The following is an 11724-nucleotide window of genomic DNA, read 5'->3' on the forward strand; positions in this document are numbered from 1 at the left end:
CCTCTCCGAATGCTGGTCTTGTATTACAGTACTTCTAGTCCCAGTGCTCATTCCCTCCTGGGGGAACAACTCTCATTTTTTTTAAGGGCCACAACAACAAAAAAATGTCCCCATCTGTATTTTTGCCCAATATAGGCCATGTGCTTTATAGTCATGCTCAGTGTTAGCTACATTTAGGCTAAGTACAGACAGTCAAAAAGCCTGAGGCTGAAATGATTTATTCTTCACAGGTTAGTCTAAGCTGCATAGATTGAACCAATAAGCAGCAAGTGAACAGATATTCACTTTTGATTCCAGAAATGCAGCCACATGCCCGCAGTGGCCCAGGCCAGAAGCTGGGGGGTGCTAAGGTACACTTCCCTGCTCAGCTGCAGCAGACAGCTTGGGCCAAGTCTAGCCCACCCACCCTGTGTTGGGGGCGGGTGCTGTGGGGGAGGTGTAAAGCATCCTGGCATGCAAGGGGACTGTGAGTTAACTTGAACTTGCTGAGAATCTGGCACAGAAATTCAATAAAATGATTTAAATTAAATAAGTTAAATCTGACACTACATCCATCTAGGTTTATCTTAAACCAGTTTCAGCCATTTTGAAAGTGGTTTGTGTGCACTGAACTTCTGTTGTGTTACAGATTTAAATTGGTTTCTGATTACTAGCCAGAATCAATTTCATAGTTGATTTCTATTACTGAGTACATGCCACGTTTGGCAGCAGTTTAATGATAGGTAATATATTTAATGAGGTTTCCTTGGGGAGCTCTTTTCCCTTTGCTGATTGGAGGGAAAATTTCTCATCTTATATTTGAGTAAATATAGTATATTTGTTTTTAGGAATGGAAGTGCAATGGTAGGGAGATCTATTCAGTAGCTATGAGATTTTAAGGTTTTTTTTCTTCCCAACATCTTAATTATTGAATACTTACCAAATTCTTCTATTCACTCCTTTAATAAACTTTTGGAATCTAGACCACCAGCGAACTGTGTAATCCAAGGAGTACATTTTGAATAGTAAAATCTTGTCTTTCTCCATATTGTAGGACTTACTCTGAGTAGTGTTTCTAAATAACATTATTCACAGATTCACAGAAGTTTAGGGCTAGAAGGGATCTTGTGAGATCATCGGGTCCAGCCTTCCTCCTCTGGGCAGGAAAGACTGCTGGGGTCAAATAACCCCAGCAAGGATTATATGGAGTCTTGTTTAACTAGAAATATGTAAAGCCCTTATACCTACATTGATTGTTTGAAAACCAATAAAAATTAAATGATCAAAAAGTAATGGAATAGAAAATAAGGATCTTTTTCCCACCCAAGGAATGGGTCCTCTTGGTCCTGGGAGGTTCTTTAGAAGGTTATTTAAATTTTCTCTTAGCTGTTCCAGAGGTTTTATCAATTAGCCATATGCCCATCAAACATTATGTAGTTGTAATTAAACTAAATTGCTATGCAGTGGTTTTCATTACACAATGACACAGTTTTGCCAAGGCCACAGAACAAGCTTAATTATGAGTCTAGACATCCCAGAAATCAGAGAAGAAGCTCTTTCTTTGTATTTTTAGAGAAAATTTGAACATTTAGTGACTGTAGGTCCAGCTGCTAATATCCAACACTGAACTACAACTCCTAATTCTATTTAAAAAGAAAACCCTTCCCTCCACCCAAAAAAACCTAGAAGACATAGATTATAATATTTAGGGCGCATCTACACGTGCATTTAAATGCAACTAAATTTAATACACATTAAGCTAATTCTCATTAAGTGATTTTGGCAGTTTGAAGAGAAAAATCAATAGAGGACAGAGTAACAGAAAACCAGAACGTCCTCTATGATGGCCACCCTAGTGGAGTGGTGGGGAAGGCATGACCCATGAGTGGCATTGGGCAGCAAGCATGACCCACGAGTGGGCTGGGGTGGGGTCCCCCCCAGCAAACCTACCCCCCATTCCTCCCATCCCTCCCCCACTGGGACTTACTTGCTCAGCTCCAGCAGTAGCAAACACTGACAAAAGTGGTTGCACCTAGAGTGGGTTGTGGGATGGTGGTTGAGAGGGCTGGCTGGTCAGGGCCCATGGGGGGAGAGGGAGAGACCAGTGCAGGGGGACAGGGAGTAAAAATAGCAGCCCCAGGGTTTTCCCAGCCCCTGGGCTGCCCAAGGAAAGTGTACAGAAGTTCTATGTACCAATTTAACCTAAAGAAAGTAAGTTTGATATTACATAGATTCAACTTAATTTTTTATCTTAAACCAGGTTCTGCAACTTTTAGATCAGTTTGTGTACAAGGAACTTCTGTTCTGCTACAGGTTTAGACTGATTGCTGGTCACTGAGACTGGGTCTGTAAGTGTAAGGTCGGCACCAGGACAAGTTAAGTTTAAATCGGACAGCCATTTTGAACTCAATTTAACCTCCCCAAATGTCTGTACATAGCCTAACAGCTCAGCTTTGAACTGCTGGGCCCACAAGTTTCCATACAAAACCCACAGTTGCTCAGATGATCAGAAGAGAATAAATGAGTGCAAAATGCGTGATCTATGCTCCCACGGATGTGGGTGTTATTTTATTTTTAACTATAAACACATCCTTATTTCAGATCCTCTTTGACAATCTGGCCTTAAATGTTGGTAGGGTTGATATTTTGCTTGATCTCAACTTGCAAAATTTATTATCAATATGACAACACTGCAAGCAGGAAAAAACATCTTTTAATTGAGATTATTTGTCTGAGATAAGGCCATTCTTGTGCACTTGCATTTTTCTTTTTGTTTGTTACACACTTAAAAATGTAACCCATCCAGGTCCCATTTATGGTAATATATCTTCAAAGAGACTAGCTTCTCTTACTCAATAAGCAAATCATTCACTTCTGTAGATAGGTACTGTAGGACTTTACTGTATCTTAATAAATCAAAGTAATGTTGCTATGGAAATATAGTGCTATGAAATAAATACACATTTTCTGAAAGTAGGTTATGGTGCTGTGGCAGCGAGAAACCTCCACAGGCTTTGGAAATCCCAGGGGCAAATCCCAGCATTCCCAAGGGGGAAAGGAGAGCCATCCATGCCCTGGGAAACTCACTTCCCAAATGGGCTGGAACAGAGCAAGAGCCACACGAGCCAGTGTTTCACTGGCTCTTCAAGTGGCTGCTTCCCAGGCAGGGTGGCAGCCAGATGATTGCTACAGCTGGAGTCACCACTGCAGGGAATTAAAAAACCCCACTGGAAGCCAGTAGTGAGAAGTTGGCTGGGAGCGCACTGGTTGGATGGAGGCTCTGTGCACTGTAGCAGTGGCTCTGGACGCACTGTAGCAGTGGCTCTGGACGCACTGCACCACGCAGAGGAGGAGGAGCAGTGGCTGGCACCAGGCTGGGGATGGGCAGTCCCCAGCCCCTCAACATTAACGCAATCCAAGATAGCGTTCCTCTAGGGGAAGACGCCTAGCACCTGAGGCTCAGACTCTGAGGCTGGGAGTCAAAGCAACAGGTGTGACATCTGGACAGTGGGCCGGCTCATTAGATTCAACATGAGACCCCATGGTTGACATTTTGTTAGGACAAATACCTGATTACCTGAGTGGCTGGCAAGTGGACAGAGTGTAGGGGAGGCAGAGCCCTGAGGAACACCATGGCGCACCTGTGAATGTACCACATCTCCGGGACAAGGGGGGAAGAAAACACCACTGAACCCCTTCCTTCTTTATATATATATTATCAAGTCATGGCAGGAGAGTTGGGGGTCCCTGACTGTGGGGTGGAGCCACACTCACAGCCCCTAGTCAGGGCATGTAACAGGGAACCCTAGCCCTGCCACCAGAAAGCAGGTCCACCCCTTTAAAGAGAGAACTTTCTGGGCACGGAATGCTGGTAAGGAAGGGGTTAAATGGTGAGCCTGGCCAGCTAGTCCGCTGACCGGAAGAGGCAGGACTATAAAAACCCTGGGCAGAATGGCAGTAAGCCACAGAGAGCCTGGGTGAGGAGTCCAAAGGCGGGAACCACAGAAGCTGTAGAGAGATGACAGCTGCGCCACAGCAAGGACCATAGCCAACGGTAAGGAGCTGAAGCATGAAACGTGCAAATATAAGCTGACCTGCTGCTTCATTTGATCATATTGGTTGGTAGCAGTTGTTATTTTTTTCTTTTTTGATTATTGAATAATTCTGGCAGTTTGGGTGAGGCTGTTAGGAGGCCTCATTTTAGGGACCCTGGCGCTAGCAAGGGCGTAGCTTTTGGGGGGCACAGGCCCCAGTCCGGGCGTGGTTTTAGGGGGCACAGACCTTAAAAAGGCCAGGGAAATCTGGTGCACCTAGGGTGTAACTTTATTTTGGTTTCTTTTGGACTGGGAGAGTGCAAGTTTGGGGTCATCCCCTGGTTTTTGAACTTGTGACCCCCTGGCTGTGGGGCCAGCGCCCAGGCCTCTGGGCCAGGCTCCAGATTGGAATAGGAAAGGGGGCCATGAGCCTCAAGACACCAAAATAGGCTAGAGCCTTGGAGTCAAACCCTGTTTAGTGGGTTTAGACAGGGAGGCCTAGCTAGAGAAAAACAGGGGTCAGGCCCATGTAGGTGAAAGGCCCCAACATACACAATACAATAGGCAGTCTCCCGCTTGCAAGAGCATAATAATTTCCATCAAGACGTGGCAGGCGATTATAGAGTGGGACATAAGAACCCCAAAGAAGGATCCAAGGGCACCCCACGTAAGGCGTGGATTACTAGGTAGATGGCACTGGGGAGGGCTACCTGTTACAGCATGACAGGTGCTGGCACAATAAATTGCAATTGAAGATCCACCATCCTTTTTTTTTAAATCTGCTGACAGAAAAAAGTAAAAGTAGATATCTTTGAATATCTCTTCACACTATTAGGAACAACTGTAATGATACATTATTACATAACATGGAATATTTACAACACTTTTCATCCACAAGACTATAACAGTTCATGAACAATTATTTACTGTTTTATAGATAAGGAAATCCTCTAAGATGAGGCAGAGTTCAAGATTAATAAAGTTACACAAAATAGTCTTGTGACTTTTCTACTAGACTATCAGCTTCTCCTTGGGCTTTCTTTTTTTTTCTTTTTGTGTCTTTTGACCATTAAATGACGTAGAGGGAACAACTAGAGGTGGGATATTTACTATGATAATTGTTACAAAGTGAGTATATAATTGTTTGAGGGGCAAGAATTTTCAGGGTGAAATATAATTGTTTCTGTTTCTTAATTCAGATCATAGCTTTCATAGTAATTATCTTTGGATCCACAGTACCAAAGGCTTTGTCAATGCAAGAACATCATACTGATTAAATCAGTGAGACATTGAGTTAAATTAAATCATTACAAAGCTCTTTTAAACCAAAACAAGGGTGCACCTCTTAGAGTGCACTGTACTGATTTGACTAGCTCAGTTTCTAAGCCAATTTACTTAAATCACTCCTCACAGGTAGATGATGTGGCATTAATGTAATTATCAAGTCTACAGTAGCATGTAAGTACTGCATTACATACTTGAAATGCCTGGGGCTAGGCTCTCCTTTCACCTATCTTGGCTGAAGTGAATGGAATTTAAAAAAAATTAACTTTCAGGCTTATGGCATTGACTGAGGTCTGATTCTGCAAGGAAGGCATAAATTCAGAAGGTCTCAAACATGCCGCTTGAGCATCAGGAGAACCAGATCAAAAAGAGGGCAACTACACCTAGGAGAGGTGTGAAATGAACACCATGGCAGACAAGGTTATTTAGATAAATGTGACATCTTTTCCTAGACCAACTGAGTAGTTGGGGGAAAAAAAATCCAAATACTTGGTCTAATAAAAAATGTCACATTTACCCAAATAACCTTGTCTGCCTTGTCCTTAGCCCAACACAGCTACAATTAACCCCACCAAAACAACTAATGAATACCCTAGCCTGGAAGCAGGCAGATACTCCAGAGAGGAAGCTAGGAAGAGGGAGTTGGTTTTTTGCATCAACAGAAATAGAATCCATTTTGGAATTACAGGGAAGTGTTAACTGAAGGAGGCATGTTGAGTTAACTTGCGGACTACTGAAAAACAGCTGAGCTGGTTTTGCCCAAATTTTCCACCCATAAAAATGCTCTTTGGGGATGAAATTAAAACAGCGACATTTTCAACCCCAGACTGTCACAACTTTTAGAAAGCTATGGGCATAGTAAAAACAACATCCTGCTAAAAGTCTGCCTGTAAGCTTAGCTAAAAGCATAACCTGCCCACAGATGCTTATATGTCATAAGAATGAGCCATAAGTACCTACTTGTCACTCTGACTTATCCTTTATTCTGGTTTGTTGCTTCTCAGCTCCCTGGTAGAGGTAAACTTAATTTTACCATATTAATACTGATTGTTTCAGCAACCCACTTCTGCCCAGTCCAGCTTGATTTCTTTTGGCATGTTCATTGTGTGCTGCTATTGTTTCACGTCAAGCACTCCAGTATTATGTTGTAGATGTACCCTCACTAGGGCTAAGTCTTCACTGACAAAAAATGGTATATTTTTACCAGGGGTAACTAATAAGTGTCGTCTACCCTACTGTGTTTTTACAATGAAGACAAGGTATATAAGTTTTACCTTGAGGCAAATGAGGTGAGGTCAGTCATGGGAAAGGGCATAATGCTGATTTCCCAGCTACTTAGCAATAAATACCATATTCTCTACTCAGGATTTTCCACCAAGGTAACTGTTAAACAAAAAAATCCACTTTAATGCTACTGAAGAAATCCACCTGAGGGGAAATAGCTGTGATAGCAGATATGTGCCAATTAACATGAACTACAATTCCAGTATAAATTAGATGTTTTGTAGTTTACAGACATGTTAATAGGCCAAAATAAAGAGTATGGGGGAGCCAAGGATTTATTCTAGTCTGCTAAATCATGTTACAAACAGAACTACCTTGTCCAAATTATGGTTTTACTATGTAGTACTTGCCACATGTTTACTAACACAAGGTACAACTGCATCTTTTTTCTCATGAAAACAGGGCATAAGATGTATATTTATGGAATCTCAAATAAAACATCTCTTTCCACCCTTTGTGCAGCATTTGTAAACAGTAAAGATTTCTTTTTTTGCTGAAGAATTTCTCAGCACAAGAAAGTAAAAGAAAATATATCTCTCATTGTCTTCCATTCTTTGCTGTCTGGTACATATATATAATTCGTTCTTCATTGCTGCAATGTAAGATGTAGCCTTTAATCACTAAAATTCTTCTTTCTGTTCCAGCAAGACAGCACCATATTTCTTAAAATAACTGTTATTCAACAAATTCACATGGCATTACAGGCAACTGCTCAGCAGGACAGATGGAATTTTGAAGCTCCAGGACTATGCAGTGTTATAATCTTTCAGTCTCCTGTAGAAAGGATTTTGAAGGGTTTATTTTTACAGTGCCATACATGTAACATTCTTCACTGCACTTGCTCTCATCAAAGGCTGTACGTAGTTCAGTAGTTGTGCAACAATGTTCTCACCTTTCAGAATGATCCAAAATGTATTCGAATGCTTTTCTCACGGTCCAGATTTCAGAATGTCAAACATTGGTTTAGATAATTTAGGCAGGGGTGACCTTGCCTTAAGCTGGGGAATAAACTAAATTCATTTTTAAGGTCACTTCAAGATCTATCTTTCTTTGAATCTATCTCAATATCTATTAGATTAACATTTACTCCTAGATGCTACAGTTGTATTTGAAAGCAAAATCATTTTGATATAATAATTCTAACATAATAAAAGCCTTAGTTTGTCTGTCTGTGCATAACACTTTATTTGCACTCTGATTGGTTGTCTCAGCAGCCAATCACAATGCTGACTGAAACAACCAATCAGAGTTTTTCAAGAGTGTTCCAGACAGGAGGCAGATGGGTGGCACAGCAGAGCGTCGCCATAATGTGGGGTGGAGGGGACGGAGCGGGGAGCTGAGGTCACCCCCCCCCAGCCCTGCTCCTTGGAGCTGGCAGTGGCATGGGGTGCCGGCCAAGGAGGACAGAGGGGATGGCAGGGCAAGCTTTCCCCCCATAGTCCTAGGAGGCAGCTGCCTTCCCCTTCCCCTTGCCCCCCGTCATTCCTGATGGGCAATTGGCTAGTGATTAACATAATTATTTCAGATACGGTTTTCTTCACAATCTCAGGAGTTGATACTACATCTGTTTCCTTAGTTTTTGGTTTCCTGTTCAGATGACAAGTTATGTTCAAGGATGTCATGCTGAGAAGTTTCATAAATACCCTTAAAAACTTAGGTTTATCTGCTTATCCCACATCATGAAATATTGGTAGTGCTCAATAGACTTTAATTACAAAGGAACAGGAAAAAAATCATTTATGCTTCAATGTAACAAATATTCATGGAACTTTGACTTTTCCTTTCCAGTACCTGCATGCAAATGGGATTGTTCACCGTGATCTGAAGCCAGAAAATCTACTTTATGCAACACCAGCATCAGATGCACCATTAAAAATAGGTGAGCAGCTCCCCATCTCTATGCTCTCGATCCTTCCCTCAAATTGATGTTATTGTGTGTTGTTTACAGGTATCTTCTCTCTTCCCCCATCATTTGATTCCATTTTAGCAGCAGTATCTTCATAGACAGACCCGTTATTTATATAGCAGCACAACTGTGCATATCTTAAAGCTAAAAAATTAGCTCCCTACCCTGAGGAATTTACAAACAGAAGGCAACAAAGGATGACAAAGTAGGAGCAGGCAATAGAATGGTGGGGTCACAACAATGAAAGCTCATGGGATAGGTATATTAGATGGTATATTAAAATTTGGGGAAAATTGAAAAAAAAAAGAGGGCAAAGGTAGAAGTAAGCAATGAAAAACAAAACAAGTGAGTTGGGAGGTGAAAGGCAGTTAAAGAAGGCAGAAGTTGTAGGATACAGACAGTAGGAAAGATATTCCTGGCATAGATAGTCACATGACAAAAGGTTGGGGATGGAAGTCAGACTAGCTACAACCTGCAAGCTCACCTGAACTGGGTGACTTTATGCCAGAAGTTAGGGTGTGAAGGGTATTTTCTAAGGACCGGGTTTCCACCGGTAACTGAAGTCAGTAGGAGCGCTGGTGTCCAGCACTTCTGAAAAGCAGACCTTAAGGCTCTGGGATCTGAAAATTCACTACTGTCCTGCTGAATTTGGGAATTCAGCTAGCGTGCCAATTTATAGCAGTACAAAACAATAGGACGATAAAGCAGAAAGTGGCAAAATCTTAACTGATGAACCATGTAGGCAGTAGCAGTTCTGATTTCTTAACTGAAAGAGATTTGACTTGTACATCTTGTAAAGAGAAGATTCTCTGAGCTTTATGCTCTCTCTTTCAGAAAGGAAGAGATTTCTTCCTTATTTTCAGTCAGGGTTTGCAAAGGTAGGAGGAAGAGCTAGAAAGTAATATCAGATGAGATCAGTCTGGAAGTACTGCCTCATGTTCCTTCTTTGCTACTATGCAGAGGGTCGAGGTGTTGCTATGTTTGGCATAGTGGGGCTAAAAAGTAGTTTATCATGGATTTCAGCAAAGCTTGAAACCAGGTGTTAGTGGTTGCTTAGTAAAATAGATGCAAGACTTTCTTATAAACCTAGGAAAGACAGTAATTCTATTTACATTGTAAGCTGGTTCTCTTCCTTCCCCCCCAAAAGAAAGGAAAACTGTAATATTATGGTTTAACACATTACCCATTACCCAGTGGCAGCATGGTGTCAGAAGTGGCACCAGCCTTCTAAAGCATTCATTGTATTACTAGGAAAACACACAGCATTATTCCTAAACTCTGTCTTTCCACACTGATGTATCAAGACAGGTAGTTTGTGCAATAATTACAGTACTAGTAGGAGGAGAGGGAGGGACAAAATAGGCAACATATGTATCAGAATCTACACAGACTAAAATACTTGATCTGAATGCTGAGCCAATTACTCAACTGGAAAAAAAAATGGCCAGGCATCAAAAAAGTCAATATAGCTTTTCATACCAGCAGAGGAGACAGCTCACTAATTTCTATGATCATGAGTTTCAACAATGCTTCCCTGTCTAAGGAACTATCCAATTAATGAAAGGGAATATAGCTATCCACTTCTCACTGAGGTGAGAGAGTGATACCAGATGGGGAAAGAGAAAAACTGATAAAAATTTGTTTGGAAAAGAAGGAATGATTATTTTCACGTGCTGGGTGTATCTACATGAGCTGTTTACTTTAGTAGGCTAACTAGCTCCACAGTAAAGTCTCAGTGTCTACACATACCGTCCTATTAGGCTGCAGCAAACTAATAAACGCCACTGTAGGTTAGTACTTGTCAGCACAAGTACTATCCTCTGGCGGCATTCTTTAGTGCACCGCAATGCACATGTTGACATTGATGGGGCTAGCTGGGGCATGAGGATGCTTTAGTGCAGGGGCTGCTTGCTGGCTAGCCTTGCACTGTGGAGCACCCTTGTGCCCCATCCAGCCCCTCTGTAGCATATTGAGTCGGATCAGAACAGCCCCAGGCTGGCAGGCTGACCCCCTGGGCTCCCTGCTAGCAGGGGCTGCTCTGACCTGGCTCAGCATGCTACAGTCCCAGGCGCACTGGTAATGCTGTGCCTAGAAGCAATGAACTCCAATGGAGTTTATTCATTCACATTAATTGCACATGTAAATGTACCCACTGAGTATCAGACCCTCAGGGTGCTAACCCATCAGTATTAGTGCTTATGCCAGAGGGTGTGTATTGGACCTTTTCAATATCCATCTTACATTTTTTAGGATACCGGGGATTAAAAAGTTTGCTCTGTTCCTTTTTTCGAAACTGTAAATCTAGAAGTCCCACTTTTGGTGAAAATTAATGTTTAGAAAGAAAGGAGCTTTGATTTGTAATGAATAAGTCTGTATTTCAGGCTTCTTCTGTTTATAAATATAAAAATAGATATAACTGATATACAGCTTTAGACAAGCAGGCCTTTTTGTTTGCATTTACAGAGCACAACACGACATCGAGTGCTATATTGCCAGTCTCTGCACAGAATATACATTCCCACATTCAAAACAAAATATACAGAAAAGTAGTGTATTTGGCAATTTTAAAGGCAGATTCTCATCATCCAACCAGGACTTTGAACAAGACACTGAGATTATTCAGATCTTTGAATATATTATTTTAATCGCCCTGTGGGAAGATGGAATATGCAAGGTACCACCTATAGCACCATGCTGACTCTCAGGGCTCAGTATTTTTGCAGAGAGGAGGGCACCACAAACACACAATCACCAACATCTTTGCTGGCAAAACCTGCAGTTTTTACAAAGTATGCCATCTAAATACTACTGAGAGGTTTGATCTGTAAGATAAGCACCCTGGCCCTGGCCCAGGAAATCACTGAGGCATAACATGCAAGTAGTTCTGTTAAATTATTTTGAGCACATGAGTAGCACTGTTAAATCATTTAAGCTTATATGCTCTTCTAGATTGTGACTGAATCAAACACCTGGCTAGCCCCCATTTAGCTGATAGTATCTGATAAAATCACACTTGGAAATGGTCCATTGCATAAAATCTAAATTATCTATAGCTTGCATATGCTTCCCTCTTCCTCTGCTTTTGTTCAGAAGTTAAGAGTATGCTAATGACTCCTGATTACTAGCTACTGTATATTCCTGTCTTTGAAGCAAATAGCACAAGTGAAAATTTAAAAATATTATGTAAATGAAAGAGTGAGACAGATTTATCCATTGACAAAAAGTGTTGTTTCTTTA

General features: G+C 41.5%; 1 protein-coding gene across 1 annotated transcript in view; it reads left to right on the forward strand.

Moving 5' to 3' along the window:
- The window catches only part of CAMK4 (calcium/calmodulin dependent protein kinase IV), a 259172-nt gene that overhangs the window by 169493 nt on the left and 77955 nt on the right, over positions 1-11724 (forward strand). The window contains exon 6 of the mRNA XM_019518220.1: positions 8370-8460. Within this exon, the coding sequence (XP_019373765.1) occupies positions 8370-8460 (91 nt within the window). The remainder of the gene's footprint in view (positions 1-8369; positions 8461-11724) is intronic.

Source organism: Gavialis gangeticus, unplaced genomic scaffold, assembly GCF_001723915.1.
Source record: "Gavialis gangeticus isolate Ggan-Ray unplaced genomic scaffold, GavGan_comp1, whole genome shotgun sequence".
NCBI lineage: Eukaryota > Metazoa > Chordata > Crocodylia > Gavialidae > Gavialis > Gavialis gangeticus.